Below are 20,418 nucleotides of genomic sequence, written 5' to 3' on the forward strand. Positions count from 1 at the left end.
GTTCCGTGCCCCTTGGGGGAAGTTCAGTGGGCTGGTGAAAGGAAGGTCACCGACTTTTTGCAAAGGTGGCATCCGGGCTGCCCACAGGTTGGTGGGTTTGGGTCCAGGGTTGGCCCATGCAGACCTGGAGGAGGGGGATGCTGGCTGGATCAGGCCCGGTCTCTGGGGGGAGGCTTCTGTTTCTGAGCCCTGGACCGGCACAGCAGGGTGCAGAATTCTCCATTGGAGGGCCCCCCCCCCCACAGCATCTTTCCTGACGGACGGCCCCCTTGCCCCATTGGCACACACTTGTGCTCCTGCCGTCCTGCTGGGGAGGGCCGGTATCACAAGGGATAGAGATCTACATGGGTCGGCCCTCAGCCCCAGCTGTTCCCAGCCCCACCATGACAGCTCACTCACTCCATCCTCTTCTCTTCCCAGAATCTGCACTCAGTCTCCTCAGAGAGTGGGATGATGTCACTTCCTGGGGGGTTTGGGAGGGGAGGAGGAGGAGACCTGACCCCGGCTTGCCCTCCTGCCCGCTCACTCAGAACAGTCCCGGCTGACTAGATGAGGCAGCTATACCAGGGAGTGAGCATGTTGCTTGGCCAGAGAGGCTGGGTGGCTGCCTGCCCATTCCATGCCCCCTTGCCCACCCGGGGGGCCGTAATGGCTAAATGAGGAGTTTTCAACTTCCCTACCAGGGGATGCCAGCTCAGTGGATGGACACACTCTCCCCTGGGTGGAAGGACCTGCCACCCCTGGACCAGATGCCCTGTGAGCCTCTCAGGCTGCCCTGTATGGCCTGTTTGGTACCAGAGCCCTTCACAGGGGTCTTTTCTCCTGACCTGGGTTGGGGAGGCTCTTGTCTTGAGTACCACATGCTTCCCCACCCACCCTGGCCCTTTCCCCAGCCCTGGCTCTCTTCCCCTGCAGCTTCCCCCACAAGCTCAGGGGCGGGAGTATCTATCCAGGTTCCAAATTGGGGTCTCTCCTTATTTCTACCCTTGTCCTGCTGCATGTCTTGGGCCTACTTTGGAGGCGCATGGGGGACTGGGTGCCACTGGAGAGGTTGAGATGGCCCTGTCAGCTGTCCAGACACGTGCCCCAGAAACACCCTAGAGTTCAGTGCAGATGGTAGTGACCTTGCCTCTCTGGGGACCCCAGCCCAGCAGTGAATGGGCCATCTTTTGTATCGTACGGTTGGACTGGAGGTGCCAGAGGGCCCACTCAGCCCTCAGCCTGGGATTCTGTATCTTACTGGTGGGAAGCCTGAGATCAGAGAGGAGCAGCAAATTATTGGTGTAGCCAGCAATGGAGCCCTCTGCCCTTGCTGTCGGTTTCCACCTCCTGGCCCCAAATTAAACACTCATTGCCCATATCTTTCTCTTTTCTCCAAGGTGTCAGGGTCCGTGTGGGAGGGGACCCTCAGAGGAGCACCCCTCCTCTGTGCAGGGCATGGCTCTGACCGGGGGCCCCTTCCCTGGTCCCCGTCCTCCCCTACGCCCATCACTCTGATCTGAGCAGAAGAAGGCAGCGAGGAGGAGTCATTCAGGCCAGTGGCTGCCCCAGCTCCTGCCCCTGAGCAGCCCGGCCAGGCCTGCCCCAATCCTCCCCATCCTTGGAACCTAGCCTGTGAAGAGCAGCCGGGGCTGGGGCTGATGCACAGGGACCATCTTCTGCTTGTTTGCAGGAGGTGAGCGTCACGCATGCTGAGCCTCCCCAGACCTGCTAGCCATGCCCGGGATTGTGGTGTTCCGCCGGCGCTGGTCTGTGGGCAGCGATGACCTCGTCCTGCCAGCCATCTTCCTCTTCCTCCTCCATACGACGTGGTAAGTATGGAGGGCACTCGGCAGCCCGAGGCCCAGGGCCTCTCCCAACCCCGACCTCTGCCAGTCCCAGTCATGTACCACACCAGGTAAAGAGAATGGGAGACTGGGGCCGAGCAGCCCAGGAGCCCTCAGGAGCTGGGGGGAACCGCCCGGCTCCCCTCCCTTCACTGGAGGGCCCCCTCAGTTCTAGACTCAGGATAATAAGGTTATCATGCCTCCCATGCTCCCCGTCTGCCCTTGAAGAATTCTAAAACAAGAAGATTCTGAGGCTTCCCGGACTTTAAGGGAAGGCCACGGGGCTCTCCCATAGTGACCCCAGGACCCCCGACTGAGCTATGGCTGCTGCCTCCCTGGCGTGGGCCCTTCCATGGCCCAGCCTGCCAGCTTGGCACCAGAAACCTTCATCCCTTCCCTGAAAGGGCTGCACAGCTCCTGTGGTCAGGGAGTGGTCAGCAAAGGAGATCAGTTCCTGCAGCCAGCTCGACGGCCTCCTTCCTCCCCCCTGCCCCCTACCTGGGCCCTTCCACCCCGGGCAGCTGCTGACTGCCCAGCTGATGCCCGGCAGGTTTGTGATCCTCTCGGTGGTGCTCTTCGGCCTGGCCTACAACCCCAACGAAGCCTGCTCCCTCAACCTGGTGGACCACGGCCGCGGCTACCTGGGCATCCTCCTGAGCTGCATGATTGCTGAGATGGCCATCATATGGCTGAGCATGCGGGGGGGCATCCTGTACACGGAGCCCCGCGAATCCATGCAGTATGTGCTCTACGTGCGCCTGGGTAAGGCCCTCTCGCGTGTGCACGCTCACTCTCTCGTGTATCTGTCTATCTGGGGCATCGCCCCGCCACGCCTTGCACGCCCTTCACGTTGGCCTTGCTCTCTTCCCAGCAATCCTGCTCATCGAGTTCATCTATGCCATCGTTGGCATCGTCTGGCTCACCCACTACTACACCTCCTGCAATGATGTCACCGCCAAGAATGTCACCCTCGGTACGTCCCAACCCTCAGCACCCAGTACACGTCTCCCTGAGGCGGCCGAATGTCCCCGGCCCGGCCCGGAGAAAGGGGCAGATTGTGGGTTTAGTACGGTCACACGTATAGAGCCTGTATCAGATTGTTTGTTGTCTGGGGAGGGGGAGGGAGAAAAGTTTAGAGCTCAAAATCTCATCAAAGTAGGTGTTGAGAACTATCTTTACATGGAATTGGAAAAAAATAAAATATGATTAAATGGGAAAAAAGGGACAGAGATGACCAGAATCATAGGTCCATGACCTAGCGCTCAAAGGGACCTCGGAAGCCAAAGGGGGAAACCAAGGCTCAGAGGTAACGCCCCATAGGCCGTAAGGGGTCAGAGGCAAGAACTGAATCCCAGGACCCCTGATCAGACACTTCCTGGCGTGTGACCCTCCGAGCTTCAGCCTCCTCAGTACGAGGTGGATGATAACGTTTGCTTTCCCAGTAGAGCCAGCCAGCCAGCATCGGGAAGCAGCCTCGGTGGTGGCCGGGGCTCCGGGAGAGGCCTCTTGGGCCCTGTGTTGTGGTGGAGGGAGGGTGGAACACGGGCTCAGGACACCTGCAAGGCGTCTCAGCTCTGACGCTTATTCACCTTGGGCAAGTCTCTCTCTGAGCCTCAAGGTTTTTAAAAAAACACTTTGTTGACGCTTAAAAAAATCCTGTTCTCTTTTCTAACGGCCTTCTCTTGTAACCAAAGGCGGTGAGGCCAGCCCAGCCCGCTGAATGGGAGTCTCGCTCCCTGCCTGCCGCCCCCTGCCTCTCTCGTAAGAGGAGCAAAGTGTGTCTGCTTCTCTGTCTCCTGGGGTCAGGACACAGTGTCTTCAGCTGTGAAATGGACAGTAATTCTTACACTAGCTCTGTGATGGGGGCGCTGTGGGCAAAGGGCAGTGTAAGCTCTGGAGAACACTTAGACATTCCCATCCTTGTTAGTCCACAGCCATGGAATCAGGAGGGGGAGGACTTTCATTACCACTCCCCCTCCCCCGTGGAGGGAGCAGGGGAGGGAGGCCCCCAGACAAACCCCAACACCCTCCTCCCACAGGAATGGTTGTCTGTAATTGGGTCGTCATCCTGAGCGTCTGCATCACTGTCCTGTGCGTCTTTGACCCCACCGGACGAACCTTTGTCAAGCTGAGGGCCACCAAGAGGAGGCAGCGGAACCTTCGGACCTACAATCTGCGGTCAGTTGGTCTGCTGGCCAGTGGGTGCCGAGCCCTGGGTCTGGGACTTCAGGGGACAGAGATAAAAGAAATGACGGAGGTGTTCCCTGTTCTGGGAGGGACCCACAGGGCAGACAGGACTCTCCTTGCCCCTCCCCACCTCTCTGTCTCCCTCTCTCCTTCCTTCCCTTCTTGCCCCACTCTCTCCCTCTGTTCTCTCTCTCTCTCTCTCTCTCTCTCTCTCTCTCTCTCTCTCTCTCTCTCTCTCTCTCTTCTCCATCTATCTCTATCTCTCTGTCTCTGTCTCTCTCTGTCTCTCTCTCTCTCTCTCCCTCTCTCCCGTCCCTCCCTTCCTCACTCCCTCCTTCCGTCCCCCCTTTCTCAGCACATATTAAGCATACATGAAGACATGTGTGCTCTGCCAAGAGAACAGGGTAGAAGAGGGCTCAGTGGGCTGAGGATTAATCAGGGAGGGCTCCTTGGAGGAAGGGGCTTTTGCCCAAGGTTCCTTGTCAAGGAGGAATCTCACTTAGCAGAGAGGATCTGGGCGGGGGGGGGGGGGGGGGGGGGGGGGGGGGGGGCCCGGGGCATGTTAGAAGCCACAGATGCACAAAGGCCCAGGGGCAAACCCACCCAGGGAGTGTGAGGCCTGAGTGGCTCCTGTCCTGTCAAACAGGGGTCCTGCCAGCCCACGTGCCCTCTCAGCCGGAGGGGGAGGGAGAGGGATGGAGGAGCAGGATGGCAGGGGAGGGAAGGACAAGGAGGAAGAAGAAGAGGAAGGAGGGACAAGGAGAAGGAAGGAGGGACAAAGAGGAGGAAGGAGGGGCCAGGATCTTCCTTAGCCAGGTCCCTGGGCCTGCCTCCCTATGTCTCAGCACTTTGGAATCAGCGCACCACACCCAGCTCCTTCAGCCCCTTCCACAGTTCTGGCCTTGGGGCCAAAGGCAGTGAGCACACAAAGTCTGGTTAGCTCTGAGCATTCTCTACTCTCCCTCCTGGTTTCTTGGGCTCTTTAGGCCCTTGCAGAAAACGCCCCTGCTCTAATGGCTTCTGGGGCTGCAGATGCAGTCTTCTCCCTTGCAGTCGGGGGCTTTGTGGTTTCTGTCGTTTTAATTAAAAAGCCTTTTGGGGGGTTTGGAGTCTTCTGCTGGTCACCACTGCCTCCAGCCACCACTTAACACCTTGATGCCCATCACATTTCCTCAGGGTGGTGTGTAGAGCTTCAGGAACCCAGTGTAAGGATCTGGCCTTTGGCCTAGGCCCTAGAGTCCAACCCAGCATCATTTGCCCTGGGATCCGGGATCTGAAGTCATAGGAAGTGAAGGGTTTAGCACAGGCAGCACGAACTAAAGAGGCTTAGGGCCCCTGGGGGAGCCTCCCCAGAGGAAGTTCCTCCAGCCCCTTACATACATTAAAGACCTGCCTCTGATCTCCACCAGGATGGCCCTTTGCGGAAAGCCTGTCTCCTTGGTCACCTCTTAGGTCTACCAGAGCCCCCCAGCCCAGCATTCCCGGCAGGCTGGCCAACCAGGAGATTGCCTTTTGGATTGGCCTCTGAACTCTTGGCTCTGGCCACACCCTCCCAGAATAGCAACTCACTCCAGCTTTTCCTCATTGGAGGCGGCTGCCACTGACTGCTGAGAGACCCCATTGATGCCTTTGGCCTCGAACGGGCACTGACCAATTTTCCTTCGCTTCCTTCCCAGGACGCTCAATGGTTCTGTCCAACAAGTTTCCTGACATTTTTGATTCCCCATCTCATTTGATGTGGAGATGAACCTTTTATTTAGCACCCTCAAGTCCAAGTGGCTCCAATGTACATAACCTCCCATCCCTGCCTTCAGGCAAGACTCTCCCCAGACCATCTGCTTCCCCCCAGTTGCAGCATTGAGACACCTTGGTTTGTTGTGAATGACCCTTGGTTGGGTGCAGCTTCCTAGGTCATAGTGCTTGCAATGGGCTTGTGTGACTGGGCAGGGGGTAGAGAAGGACAGTAGGGTGGCATTCTTCTCTTTGGAGCATCTCAGCACACGCACAGCTGGATCAGAGTGGGTCTCCATATCCTTTAGACTTGCAGGATTGCTATGATGTAGAAAGGAGATGAGAAAGCAGCCCAGCACACCAAGCCAATGGCAAGACCAAGACCAGTGTCCCACCCAGAGCCACCTGGGGACAGAGGGCTAGCAGCCCCCTTTGCTAAGGGTTTCCCTGATGCTTTTGTCTTGGTCTCTTGGGAGTGTCTGTGCTCCAGCCTCCTGGCAGAGGGGGAGCCTCCCAGGGAAGGGTCATCCTCAGAGCCTCCATCCTGGACAGACGAGGCCTGGGCTTGGGACTGAGCGGCTAATCCCTTCCTGGGAGCCTCTGCATGGCCACCCCGGTTTGATGGGGTCTTGGGAATGGCCCTGACGTTCCCTCCTTTACTCTGACCCCCTAGGCACCGCCTAGAAGAGGGCCAGGCCACCAGCTGGTCTCGTCGGCTCAAAGTGTTCCTGTGCTGCACTCGGACCAAGGACTCCCAGTCGGTAAGTTCCTGGGAGTCTCCCTCCCTCGGCCTGGTGTTGGGGGAGGGAGGTGGGCAAAGGCTTGGGGAGCGTTGCCATGGGTCCCCCATGGGTTAGAACCTTTGTCATGGAAACCACCCGGTGACAGTCATCAGTGTGTCTCAATGGAATGTCACAGAACCATGGAGAGGCACACGACCAAAGAATCCCCACCCCCACGGAACCCACGGACAGACAAGGGCCCTCCTGCTAACTTGCCAAGGGAGGCAGCCCAGCGTGCATTCCGGATCGTATCAGTTTACAGCACTTTACGGATATTATGTCTTCCTCACTCTCACCCTGAGTGATTGGCGCTATGGTGATCTCCATTTTACAGATGAGAATGCCAAGGCAGGGTGACTGGCCCAGGGTCACCCAGCTAATCAGTGTCTGAGGCTGGATTTGAATGCAGGTCTCCCTGGCTCCCAGCCTGGCACTCTGCACCCTGACTATAGAACATAGAATGTTAACTCCTGAAGGGCCCTTAGAACAGATGGCATCCCTCAGAGGAACCTTGGAGTATGGAACACAGTGTCAGAGCTGAGAGGGACCTGGACCCTAAAATGGGACATAGAACAGAGAATGTCAGAGTGCAGAAGGGCCTAAGAACCTAGAATGTTAGAATTTATGGGGACCATAGAACCTGGAATGTCAGGGGAAGGAAGGAGCTTTAGAACATAGAAATCAAAATGTCAGAGGTGGGAGGGCCTTAGGACATAGAACAGAGAATGTCAGAGTGTGGAAGGGCCTAAGAACCTAGAATGTTAGAATTTTTAGAACCTGGAATGTCAGGAGAAGGAAGGAGCCTTAGAACACAGAACACAAAATGTCAGGTGGGAAGGCCTCAGGACACAGAACAGAGAATGTCAGAGTGTGGAAGGGCCTAAGAACCTAGAATGTTAGAATTTGTGGGGATCATAGAACCTGGAATGTCAGGAGAAGGAAGCAGCCTTAGAACACAGAACACAAAATGTCAGGTGGGAGGGCCTCAGGACACAGAACAGAGAATGTCAGAGCTGAGGGGGATTGTAAAGGAGGTTGCCCTCCTAATTTTACTGATGGACCCAGGGAGGGAAAGCAGCTTGCTCCCATGAGTTAGTAACTGAGCCAGGGGAAGACAGTCTTCACTGACCCAGAAAAAGCCCTTCAGTGGAAAAACCCTGAAAAATCGTGGTAGAATTCTTTTCACCTGAGAGATCTGCAGAGTCAATCTCCCGGGTCTAAGAGGACCCTTGAGGTCCTAGAGCGAAGCTGAGGAGAGGAGCCCCCCCACCCCGAGCCAGCCTCTGTGGCTTGTCCTTGGCTGGAGGGTGGGTTGCCCGGTGGTGGAGCCTTCTCTTGACCTAGAGAACCCAGCCAAGCTACCCTGACTCTGCAAGGTGGGTCCAAAGGAAAATCTCCAGAGGAGACCAGCCAGTCTGGGAGATGGAGCCACCACAGGGCAGTGAAGGCGGGGAGGAGAGCCTCTCTCTGGAGGCCCCACAAGGAACCAAGGAAGACTCTGAGAAGAGGAGGGATTCAAGCCTCATGGCACTCCCTGGCCTGAGAGCCCTCTCAGTCTTGGTCCTGTGATGGTGGCAACAGCCTTAGAGCACTCGGACCGAGAGTCCCCCTGGTAGCATTTGGGGAGGAAGAGGCAGTGGCTCATCTGAGATGGTTCCATGCGCCTGGAATGCAGGTCTTCTGGCTCCTGAGGCAGTGAAGCCCTCTTGGGTGCCCTGGGGCACTGGAGCTGCTGCCAGGGGCATCATGGGAACGACCAGACCATCTCCAGAGACTGTGGTGCTCTGGAGAAGGGTAGGGTGGGATGTGTCTCGAGAGGAAGGCTCCCTGGCTTTGGAGTCATGGGCCCTGGCTTCAAATCCGAGCTCTGGCACGGCCACCACTGAGGTCTTGGGCACGATGTTTGCCCTCTTAGGGTTCGGTTCTTCATCTGCCAAGGGAAGAAGGTGCCCTACATGACTTCTACTGCCCCTTCCAGCTCTGAATATGAATGATCATGCAATTCTGCTGGATGTTGGGGTAGTTGGGGCATTGGCTTGGCCAAGGGTAGGCCCCTCCGGAATCGGGGCCATGATTAGTGTCTGGGAGAGAATTATTGGGCCTTGGTCCTTGGCCTCAGCTCCTGTGCTGGGGTAGGGCAGGAGGGGATGGGGACAGAGCCAGACAGGGAGATGCCCCCAGGCTGGGAGTTCAAGGGTCCCAGCAAAGAACTCAAGGAACTGTTAACCAACAGTGCCGGCACCAGCCAGTTCTGGGCCTTGTGGCCAGACCTGAAGTGCAGACACTGCTGGGAGCATCAGGGGTCATTGTGGAGGATGTAAAATTTGTGTCTTGAAGAATGGGCTGCATCATGCAGGGCTCTCTGTGCCCGCCCCAGGAGAGGTAGGGGTCTCAGGTTCAGTGGCCCTGGCAGAGATGCTGAGAATTCTCCCTCTGCTTCCTGAGGGCCAGGACTGGGGCCTGCTAAAATGAAGCTCTTCCTGGGGTCCCGAAAGCTTTGGGGGGCATGAGGCAGACATGTCATGGGGACCCTAGGAAGACAGGGGCCGTGCCTTGTGCTGGGAAAGAGGGAAAGCTGAGAGGCCACAGGGTGCCTGCTCTTGTGGACCTCACAATATAGCTGTGGGATGTGATGTGTGCACACAGAGCCACATGTGAAAAGCCCTGCCCTCAGGGGGCTCACCTTCTGATGGGGGAGGCTGCACACAAGTAACTACAGGGGATTGGAAGGCAGTCTCACAGGGGAGAGCCCTGGCAGCTGGGAGTGTCTCCTGCAGGGGGTAGCATTGGAGCTCCTTCTGGAAGGAAGCCGGTGAAGGTAGGAGGGCACTTCAGGTGTGAGGGACAGCCAGGGCAAAGGCTCAGAGTCAGGGGATGACTGGTACACTGTGCATTTGGATCCCAGAAGGGGACGCAGGGGATCAGGTTGGGAGGACTTTGATCCTTGCAGTAATTGGGAACCACTGGAGTTTACTAAGAGGCGGTTGCCCCTGGGCTTTAGCTGCTGAGAGGCAGGACTGGAGCGGGGAGGGACCTGTGGCTGGAGCCCAGTTAGGAGGCCCCTGTACTAGCCCAGGGGATGAGCGATGGGCTAAACTGGGGAGGGGGCAGCTATGGGAGTGCAGAGGGGGACAGATGGGATGAGACCTGACTGCAGATGGAAGGTTCAGTGACAGCCAGGGAAGGGTCAGGGACCCCCCCCCCGGAGGTGGCAGGGAGGCAAGCTTCCTGGAGGAGGTGGCTTTTGTTTCTGGCTTTAGGAATGAGCTCTCTCCTTCCTCTCGCCCCCTTCTCCTCCTGTGCTCCACTCCCATCCTCCTCCCTGGGTTTTTCAGGATGCCTACTCTGAGATCGCCTACCTCTTTGCGGAGTTTTTTCGGGACCTCGACATCGTGCCATCTGACATCATCGCAGGACTGGTGCTTCTGAGGCAGCGACAGCGAGCCAAGCGCAATGCAGTTCTGGACGAGGTGAGCAACACTCAGGCTTCCTCACTCCTCCTGTTGGCCCCCCCTCACTTCTCCCACCCTCCACAGGTGGAGCCCTGCCTTCCCATTTGCTGCCAAGCTCCCTATTACTCCCTGAAGGGTTCCCTGAGCGTTCACAAAGACAAGGAAGCAATAAACCTGAAGGGATCTGGGGGCCTTAAGGGAGCACAAGCTCAGACTAAGGTAGCGGTGTGATGTGGCTGCCACAGAGGACCCAGGATCCTGGGCTGCACTGAGAAGCCTGGTGACTGGCAAAGGGCTGGGGTGGGGCCTGCTTTCCTCGCTCCAACTCAGTCTGACCAAACTGCAGTGTGCGGCTTGGCTCTGGATACCATGTTTTAGCTAGGATGTAGACAGGCCTCCAGGGATTGTCTCAAGGAACAAGGGATGTGGAGCCAGATTAGAGATCCTCCATTGGCCTTACTCTGCTTGGCCCCGGAGGCAGGTCTAGGCAGACTAGTCCAGGAAGGACTCCCTACAGAGTGGCTGCCTCAGGTGACTGTGGTTTCCCAGCCTCTGACAGTCCTTAGGATGGTCTAGGGACCCCCCGCCCAGGGAGGGCATAGAGAGAATTCTTGTTGGGCAGATGTCATGCTGGGTGACTCCTGGGGTCTTTTCCACCTCTGAGGTTCCTTGGCTCAAATCCTGGCCCAACTCTCCTAGGAAACATCAGTGAGCCTTTCTGCTTTCCAGGGCCCCTTGGTCTCTCAAGGCCTTTCCATCCTGAGGTCCTAGTGGTCCTCTGATGCCTTTCCCATACCCACTCCCCAGTTGGGCCCCCAGCCCCAAGGTTGGCTTTCCTCCACCTACCCTGCAGGCTCCAAGGGGACCCCGCCCAGCATTTCTTTCCCAGATCTGCTCTAGGACAAGCCTTCGGGCTTGAGACACCCCCTGCCCAGTAGATTGGGAAGTCTGGGATCCCAGGATGTTTGAGACACATAGTTCTGGGAAGTCGGGTCAGAAGGTACCCAGGCTTGGTAGTCTGCTCAGTGCTGTTGGTCAGTTGGCACAGGCCTTGGGGGTGGACTGACGGAAGGCCAAGGCTTCATCCTTTAGGTGGGGCTAGTAGATTAGCAGAGCCCAGGTTACTGAGCTCCCAGTGCCATGGGAGAGGGCCCTGCTTTTCCCTGAGGAGTCGGGGGGTCGGGAGTTGAGGAGAGATTCATGGATTGCCAGAGGAGCCTGGGAGGAAGCGTCCCATCCAGCCTCTTCCTCTTACAGATGAGAAAGCACCTGCCCCAGGTGGCCAGGGGCAGAACCAGGGTTGGAGCCCATGGTTCTCCTGAGGCCTCTGCGGGGCACTTCCTCCAACCCATGCCACCTTCTCATGTGCCTCTGTTACAGGCTAACAATGACATCTTGGCTTTCTTGTCTGGGATGCCTGTGACCAGAAACACCAAGTACCTGGACCTAAAAAACTCGGTGAGTCCAAAACTTCCCAGTGACATCCTGGGGGCACACTTCATGGCCTTCCTCCCACTCCATCCCCAAACCAGAATTGCAAATGAAGCACGAGGTCCCCTTGTTCGGCACCATCTCTAGTCTGTTCCATGGCTCGGGCTCCTCCCTTCCCTTCTTTTCATGACCCCTCTTCCCAAACCAGTCTCTCCACCCCCCACCCTTCTTCAGGCCCAGCTAACCAGCCCTGCAGGGTGCATTCCCCTGTGACGGGCCATGGCCTTTTGAACCAAAAACCATTAGAAAAGATGAAGCCCAGCTTCCTAAACTCAATACTTCTTTTCTCCAGTCAGTGGGCAAGCATTTATGAAGCCCTTAGTGTGTGCTAAGCACTGTCCTGGTCCTGGGGAGACCCTCTGCCATCCCACTAGTGGTGCATTATACATGGTCCGCTCATTCTCAGCCTCCATTCCTGTTCTCCAGGCCTTTACCTCGTTCCCTCCTTTATGCCGCCTGCCCCAAGGCCACTTCCCACACATGTCTTGGCCCATTTTATTGTGAAAGGCCAAGGAGCTCCCCTTTCCCACGCACACTGCCGCAGCACAGAGGGCAGCGGCCTGCTGCCTGTGCCATCCCCTCGATGCCCTGTAGATGGCCTGCCAGAGACAGCGTCTATCAGGAGCTTGGAGATGTGGCAGGCCCCCAGCCAGCCCCATCCAAGGGCAGGAGCTTCCTTCCACACACAAAGCTGATAATTGCTTTCTCTACACTTGTTCCTGAACAGCAGACAGAGGAGACAGGGACGTTTCCACCCCTCTGGGGCCCTGATTAAGGAGTTACCTATTTCACTTTACAGGATGACTAATAACCTCTTTTTAACTTTTACAAGGTGACTAATTCCCTTGAAGGAGGCACTGGGCTCCCCCCTCACCCAAGGCTCTCAGGCAGGTCGGAAGTTACTGAGCCCCTGGCCTGCTGTCAGGAGCCTCTCCCTAGACCTGCTCCCAGGGCCAGGGTGACAGAATCTAGAGGATCCCACGTATATTCTTCACATAACAAATTCATTCCCGGAGGCTGTCTTCTCACCCCAGCCTTGGAGGGGCCTCCACAGCCCTTCCCCCCTCTAGACCCTCCCTTGCTCTGAGACTTTGGCCAAGTCACCCTCCCTGGGCCTGTTTCCTCCTCCACCTCAGAGCTTCTGTCTCCTCTGTCCTCCCAAGAGCTTGGACAGAGGACAAGGAGCCGGGCTCCTTCTTGTTTTGGAGCGAAAGAAACTGAAGGCCGCATGCCTCGGTAGCCAGTTGGAGGTAGTAGTGGAAGCCCTGCCTCGGACCCCTCCCCTAAGGACCCTCCAGGACACTGTTTTCCCATAGCAGTGGTTGCTGGGCTAGGAGGTGGCTTTGCTTGAATCCACTCATGGGGTTGTTGTCTCAGTGTCTGTCTGTCTCCCTCTGTTCCTCTCTCTGTCTCTGTCTGTCTCTCCTCAAGATGGTTACCAAAATTGATCCAGTGCAAAGAGGATTTTTTTGTCCCCAAATCATTAATCCTGAGATTGACTCGATAGGACAAGTCTCTGTAGGATTTGTAACCTCATTGCACGGAGATAATTGGAGAAATGCAATTACCGTCTTCCCCAGCTCACCCTTCTCTCTTTCCTCAGGCCTCCTACCATGTGATGGCTCTCAGAGCTCTGCCCTGTTAACACGGGCCCTCCAGGGGCCTGGCCAAGAAGCTGGGCCAAGCCCAGGGCCTCTGCGGGATGGGGAGGGGCTGGGCACGGGAGGGCCAGAGCACAGCTCTGATGCTGGTGTCTCCGTTCTCTTCCAGCAAGAGATGCTCCGCTACAAAGAGGTCTGCTATTACATGCTTTTTGCCCTGGCTGCCTATGGTTGGCCTATGTACCTGATGCGGAAACCCGCGTGTGGGCTCTGCCAGCTGGCCCGATCCTGCTCGTAAGTACGCGGCAGCGGGCCCCTGTTTTTGCCTCCCCCCATTCCCTTCTTTTCTGGTCTTTCCTAGCTTCCTTCCTTCTTTCCTCCCTCCTTCCCTTCCTTCCTCCCTCCTTGCCTTCTCCTTCCTTCTCCTTCCTCCCTTCCTTCTTCCTTCCTTTCTTCCTTTCTTCCTTCCTTCCTTCCTTCCTTCCTTCCTTCTTTCCTTCCTCCCTCCCTCCCTCCCTCCCTCCTTCTCTCCCTTCCTTCCTCCCCTTCCTTCCTTCCTTCCTTCTTTCCTCCCTCCTCCCCTTCCTTCTCCTTCCTTCTTCCCTTCCTCCCTCCCTCCCTCCCTCCCTTCCTTCCTTCCTTCCTTCCTCTCTTCTTTGTCCTTTCTGAGAACTGATGTCTTTGCTCCATTCCTCCCCTCTCCACAGTCCTTTTCCTCCCTCCTTGGTAAGTCCAGTGCGTCCTGTGGTCTCCTTTTCTGAACCAAGCAAACAAACAATAAAACCACAAGTTTTTTCAGAAGTGCCCCCAAGCCCAGACATCTTTCCCCAGGCCCTGAGATAGGCTTCATATTAAACTCTGTATCCCTCATCTGACCCACTTCAGAGCATTCCAATTGGGCTGAAAAGACAGCCTCCAGCCGGCTCTGTGGATGCCACATCCTTGACCTACTCCTGTCTTCATCCCGTCCCTCACTAGAACACCTCCCCACCTTCCCCACCCAAGGGCAGACCCTCCTAAGTGGACCAGGACAATCTGTCCTTCCACACAAGCACACCACTTGTTCCCATAGCAGCCGAGGTGCTGAACTAGGACGGCTCCCTGGGCCCCCGTTCCAGCGTCATGTGATGGCGACGAAGGTCATCGCCGTCCAGAGCTGAGGGCCCTGAATCTGCACCTGCCCTCAGCTCTGAAGGCAGCAGCTCCGGCTCCCCACCCAGGCCCCCAAGCCTTAGATCTTCTGCACTCTGGAGCAGATGCCAGGCCTGGCCCTCAGACAGTGGCCTTCTCTCGACTGCACTCTGATTTGTATCAGTCAGCTGTGCATCCCCATGGAATGTTCAAGCAGAAAGAGCAGGGCAGGGCCTTAGACTAGAGAGCAGAGGGCATGGGGGGCAGGGGGGGGTGTGTGCTTAGAACATGGAATGTCTCACCCTAGAGCAGAGAGCAGAGGATGTTGGGGGGCCTTAGAACGTGGAATGTCTGAGCCACTAGGGACCTTGTGATATTATATGCTGGAGCCACAGTGGACCTGGACAATCCACCCAGAGGAGGGAGGGGGAGTGGGGCTCGGTGAGCAGAGTGAGCCCCAGCCTTCCCCTCTACCTCTTGCCTCCAATGAGTCTGCCACCTGATGGCGCAGTCCACATGGCCACAGGGCGATGGCTCTTCCCAGGAGGCTGTGTTGGATGGCAGCCAGCGGCCCGGGGCCTTTCCCTCTGCATGCTGAGTCTCGCGTGCCATGATATTTCAGGAGTGTTTAGGCTCTGGACCATTCAGCCCTCATCAGGCAGGAAGCTAGCTAACGGCCTTCTTTCCATTAAAGACCTCCCACCTTGAGCTCCATGGCTGGTGAACCTGGCCCTCAGATGCCAGCCTAGCAGGAAGTGGCTCAGGGTGGGCCCAAGATGGTCAGGGCATCTCTAGGGGAACGGAGGTAGGGACTTTCCTCTCACTGACGCTGAGTCTTCCTTCACATGGAAACAGGGGTATCGGCTAAATGGTTTCTGAGCTAGGTCTCTTTGGCTTGGACATTCCTTGATCCTATAACTGACTTTGAAAGCTCCATCCCTAGAGGGCAGACCAGGGTGTTAGGCTGCAGATACAGGGATGCCTGCACGAAGCTCTGAACCCAAAGGGGATGCTTTTCTCCAGCCTCCTCAAGCTCGGGAAGCTAATAGAGGCCCAAACACTCTCCTTGGACAGGAGCCTTTTGTCCCAAGCTTCCTCTTCTCCCTCAAATGGAAGGATGTGGATATGAGCTAGGGCCTCTCCATCCTTCATCCTGGTCCATCCCAACATGGTCCCCCTTAAGGGCAGCTGATTGGCCCTTCATTGCTGCTCAGCTAGGCCCTTTGTGCCTGACACACATGACTGTCCTTCATCTGAGCACCAAGGCAGACCCCAGCTACTGGCTAGGAAGGGTCTTGAGCCCCACTGGGCCCTCAGTCAGCCTCTTAAGAGTTTGGCTGTCCAAACCCAGGCTTGCTCCTCCCCAGAGGCCTAAAATGAAAGGATTGGCTTGGGTCCTCTCCAACTTTAATATGACCAGGCTGTCCATGCCATGTCCACACACATGCACACACACACACACACACACACACACACACACACACACACACACACACAGAGCTATAATACAAATAACCAAAAGTAATATGGTAAAATCCAGAGCTCAGAATATGGGACAAGAAAACCTCGATTGGAGTGCAGAATTTGCTGGTAACTTCCTTAGTAACATAGCACCATGTATATACTTCTTTACAAGTTTATAAAGCACTTTATTATTTTGTTGAAACTAATTCGTGTATAAGCAAAAATAGCCAATAATCGAGAGCTGCCAGCCTTTCCCCGTGATGATGTTTTTAGCCAGATTTGAATAATTTTGAGTTGAAAGCATGACCTTAATCTTGTGACTCAAACAGTCTTTATAAAGCTTTTCCTCTTGACAGAATCCTTTAGCATGGGTTAGTAGAGGTGTGTGCTCAGCCTCCCCACCCCACCCCCATCTTCCTAAAACATTGTACATGTTTTATTGATTCTTTTCTATTTTTTAAATTACTGCCCCGCAACACGGCCTTGCCTTGTAAAATCAATGATGGTCCAAATGGACCCCCACTGCCCTGCCCTGGGGAGGGAGGCCTTGCCATCGGCCCTCTCTAGTCCCCGAGGGATCAGAGTCCTAAATCTACACAAGATTTTCTTCCTGACAGCTTTGTGAGGAAGATGGAACAAGTATGTTTATCTCCAAGGCATAGGGGAGTCAGTAGGGGAGCTGGTTTCCTCATCTCTGATAATGATGCTGATAAGAATACTTATGCAGAGTTAAAGTTTCCAAAGCAATTTGCATGTGTCATTTGCTCTTCCAGTGAGCTTATGAAATTTGACAGATGAGGAAACTGAGGTTAAATGTCTTGCCCAGAGTCATTCCTCTAAGGAGGAAGTTAATGGAGGTCTCGCTGATGGCCAGCCCACCGTTCAGTGAGGCGCTCTGAGGCTCCTTCCAACTCAAAGTTCTATAAGGGGTGTGCATGAGAATCACAGGGTTGGGACACTGAGGGCCAAGGTCATTACCCCCAGGGGAGTAATCTAGCAAGGTTTCATGAAGGAAGTGGAATTAGATGGGTTCATCCATCTCTCATCCCAGTGACCACATGGACTGACGTTTATTGGCCCTCCGAGAAAGGGACAGGGTATGGGGGGAGAAGATGACATGCCCGCTGGTCCGTGGTTGGGCAGGAATTAGAACCTAAGCATGTACTCTGCCAGCCCTGGGCCCTCGCCGCTCCCTCTCGGACTTGTCTGGGCGCACGGGGGGCGATCGCATTTCAGCAGGACTTGCCAGTAGCTCTCCCCAGTTGTGTACGTCCCTGACGGCCTCATGGATTCCCCAACCAACCGGATGGTTCCTAATGGAAGCCACCATGGCCCATGGAACTTGGCTTTGGCCCTGAAGCGCCCAGAGCAGGCCTCACACCTGGAAAGTGTGGCTCAGAATGAGGACAAGCCCCTTTAGGGCTCCAGAATCCAGGCTTCCTAATGAGCCCCCGACATCTCTCCAAGGCCCCTGGAAGGCAGAAAGAGGCCAGGCTCTTGGGGCCATTGGGGAAGAATCAGTTGGGTGCTGGCTCCCTCTGGTGGCCAGAAGAAGAGCTGCACTCCGTGGTGGATTCAGGCCTCCTCTCTGCCCCCTACCCTCTGGCTCTCCCCACAGGTGCTGCCTCTGCCCCTCTCGCCCCCGGTTTGCCCCTGGAGTCACCATTGAAGAGGACAACTGCTGTGGCTGCAATGCCATCGCCATCCGCCGCCACTTCCTGGATGAGAACATGAGCTCAGTGGACATCGTCTACACCTCCTGCCACGACGCGGTGAGAGGGCTGGGGGGATGGGGGATCCGTATGGAGGGGCAGGATGCAGGCGGGCCCCTTCGGCCCCAGCCAATAGCAAATGATCCCCCTGCTTTATCCTAGCTCCGGGGAAGAAATAGGAGTCCTCCCTACACCCTCCATTACAGCCCAACAGCCAAGAGGTCAGACTGAGCCCGGAGAGCACGTTTGGAGGTGTTCGGCTCCCCTCCCCAGCCTCTGAGCCTGGCAGGGCCCGGGGGGCCAGGGTCAGAACTAGGAAGGTGATGGTGTGAGAGCCCTGGACAAGGACGTCCCCGGCCCTCGCCCCTTAGCCCTCTCCTCTGCAGCTCGAGCCCCTGCTTTGCCTCAGGACTCCTCCATTCTGCATTCACTTCTCCGGCTGGGGGGCTTCAGGTGGCCCCTGCCTGCCCTCCCTCGCCCCGCTCCTGGCCGTGTGAGCCCAGAAAGAAAACTCTTGAGTCAGTCTCCCAGACCCGCCATAGGCAGTGAGGGGGTTCAGAAGGAGGACACGGGCCTCCCTCCCAGGCTAGTGAAAGACATTGAGTTTTGCACAGGTGCCAATGGGAGAACAGTATGAGAGGAGATAACAAAGTGTGAAATTGTGTGGGACACGCCAGAAGGGCCGGAGGAGTTTAGAGACAGTGAGATGAGAGTAGGCTGGTCAAATGGGGAAAGCTTCACAGAGGACTAGGGCCTTGAAGAACAGACCAGATGAGCCGGAGGAGCAGAGGAGGGCATTCTGGGGAGGGGCACAGCACGAGCAAAGGCCTGGGAGGAGGGGTTGGCTGGCAGGAGTCTGGTCCGAGCCCGGATCGATGGGCTGAGTTGTGAAAGCGTGCTAGGAGCCCGGCCAGCCTCGGGGGCCCGCCCCTGGAGCCTTAAGGTGACCTCACTGCTTCCCCCAAACATCGGCCTCTGAGGAGAGAGGGACCCCGGCCGCCCAGTCCTAACTGACCCGTTGGCCCTACCCTCTTCCTAGGTCTATGAGACGCCCTTCTACGTGGCTGTGGACCATGACAAGAAGAAAGTGGTGATTAGTATCCGAGGAACCCTGTCCCCTAAGGTACACGGCCCAGCCTTCTGCTCCCCTAGCAAATCATCATGAAGCACCTACTGTGTGCCAGGTGCCAGGGCACAGGACAGATGAGATGTCTCACGGAGACACAAGGAGGACGTGAATTAGTGTAGACAGGATGGTTATAACGTGAATGAGTGTAGCTAAACAGAGAAGGCAGCTTGGGGGGAGGGCGTTGGGAAGGGCTCTGTGCCCACAGCGGTGTCTGGATGCATCTTAAAGGAAGGAAGTGTCCCAGCTGGATGCCCGCACCCCTTTCTGAATCCTCTTCCCCACCAGCCCTTCCTCCCCTTCATCGCTCCCAGGCCCCCTGCCCCCTTCCTCCTTATCACTCTGACCTGTCTGGTCTTTCCTCCAAGGATGCCCTGACAGATCTGACTGGCGATGCAGAGCGCCTCCCAGTGGAGGGGCACCACGGGACGTGGCTGGGACACAAGGTACCACCCCCACCCAACCCTTCCCCCTCCTCTCCTGGCCTCTCAGTGTCCTGCCTCGGGACCTTTGCCGGAGGGTCGCCCCGAGGGAAGGGGACTCTCCTGAGATAAATGTGTACCACCCCAGACCCCCTCCTTAGGAACTCCTTGGCACCGTGAGCAGACAAGTTTTGCTGATGTTACCCCTGACCTTAGGGTCAGTGCAGTACCAACCCCTTCCCTCCAGTGACCTTTGCCTGTGTCTCTCACCACCCTGTTGGCCGTCAATGGGTAGGGGCTGGGGAGGAATATGGGTGTCCAAGAAGGGGCTTCTTCACCATGCCTCCCTCTTCCTAGGGGATGGTCCTCTCTGCTGAATACATCAAGAAGAAGCTAGAGCAAGAGATGGTCCTCTCGCAAGCCTTTGGGCGGGATCTGGTGAGTCCAGGGGCAAGCCCATTGGGAAGGGGTGGCAGCCCTTCCCTCTCTCAGGTCACCTCCAACCTCCTGGGCCCTAAGGGCACCCCCCCAACCATCCCTCAAAGCATCCTCCTTGGGGAACCTCTTGGTGGTTTGGGGGGAGAGCTTCCTCTGGAGTGCATCCATCCCCTCCAGCCCCCGAAGGGAGCAGGCTTAGTGGAGGAGGGGGCCCAAGGGGTTTGAACTCAGCTCTCTCCCCCAGGGCAGAGGAACCAAGCACTACGGCCTGATTGTGGTGGGCCACTCTCTGGGTGCAGGCACCGCCGCTATCCTCTCCTTCCTCCTGCGCCCTCAATACCCAACTCTCAAGTGCTTCGCCTACTCCCCCCCGGGGGGTTTGCTGAGGTAGGTGGGTGCCACAGGTGGGAATGAGGTGGCTTTGGTGATCTCGGAGCCCGGTGGGGACGGCCGGGGCACGCCTTTGGGCGTCCAGACCCAGTAAAGGGAGGCAGGAGGCATTGCTGATGCTTAGAAAGTTCACAAGGGGGCCTAGGTAGGCTGGATCTCTGCTCTGGTGAGCCCAGGGGAGAAGGCAGCCAGCCTGGGAATGGGAACATGCAGACATCTGGAGAGCCGCCTGCTGCCCGAACCCAAGAGAGGTGGTAGGTGGGGAGCACAGTGGTAGAGAAGGCTTAGACACTAGCCAGGAGCCGGGAAGAGGCCCAGCTTCCGGAGCACAGGCCTTTCCCCAAGCAGCGACCTCTGACCAGCTCAGGACCGCCATCCTTGAGTCCACGACGGTCTTTAGGGAGTTAGGCAGGTGCAGCTGAGAGAGCCGCTGCCGGGCCTGGAGTCAGGAAGACCTCAAGCACCCACTAGCTGTGTGGCCCCAGGCAAAGCTGCTGCCTGCCTCAGTGTCCTCACCTGTGACATGGAGATGAGGCCAACCCCTTCCTCCTGGGGCTGTTGTGAAGGCTGGGTGAGATATTTCTAAAGCACTGGCGCAGGGGCACTCGATAAACTGGAGATGGTGTTACTGTGGCCAGGCCTGGAGGAGAAAAAGAGTCCAGATA

The 20,418-nt window shown here is 56.8% G+C and overlaps 1 protein-coding gene across 1 annotated transcript in view; it reads left to right on the forward strand.

Annotated features, from left to right (window-relative positions):
* Nucleotides 1–1,716: 1,716 nt before the first annotated feature.
* Nucleotides 1,717–20,418, forward strand: part of DAGLA (diacylglycerol lipase alpha) — a 29,434-nt gene continuing 10,732 nt past the window's right edge. Inside the window, exons 1-13 of the mRNA XM_036764199.1 lie at nt 1,717–1,811; nt 2,377–2,588; nt 2,698–2,799; nt 3,866–4,004; nt 6,418–6,505; nt 9,862–9,996; nt 11,359–11,436; nt 13,240–13,364; nt 17,284–17,437; nt 18,417–18,500; nt 18,872–18,949; nt 19,283–19,363; nt 19,608–19,750. Of these exons, the coding sequence (XP_036620094.1) occupies nt 1,717–1,811; nt 2,377–2,588; nt 2,698–2,799; nt 3,866–4,004; nt 6,418–6,505; nt 9,862–9,996; nt 11,359–11,436; nt 13,240–13,364; nt 17,284–17,437; nt 18,417–18,500; nt 18,872–18,949; nt 19,283–19,363; nt 19,608–19,750 (1,514 nt within the window). The remainder of the gene's footprint in view (nt 1,812–2,376; nt 2,589–2,697; nt 2,800–3,865; nt 4,005–6,417; nt 6,506–9,861; nt 9,997–11,358; nt 11,437–13,239; nt 13,365–17,283; nt 17,438–18,416; nt 18,501–18,871; nt 18,950–19,282; nt 19,364–19,607; nt 19,751–20,418) is intronic.

Source organism: Trichosurus vulpecula, chromosome 6 (genome assembly GCF_011100635.1).
Source record: "Trichosurus vulpecula isolate mTriVul1 chromosome 6, mTriVul1.pri, whole genome shotgun sequence".
Lineage (NCBI taxonomy): Eukaryota > Metazoa > Chordata > Mammalia > Diprotodontia > Phalangeridae > Trichosurus > Trichosurus vulpecula.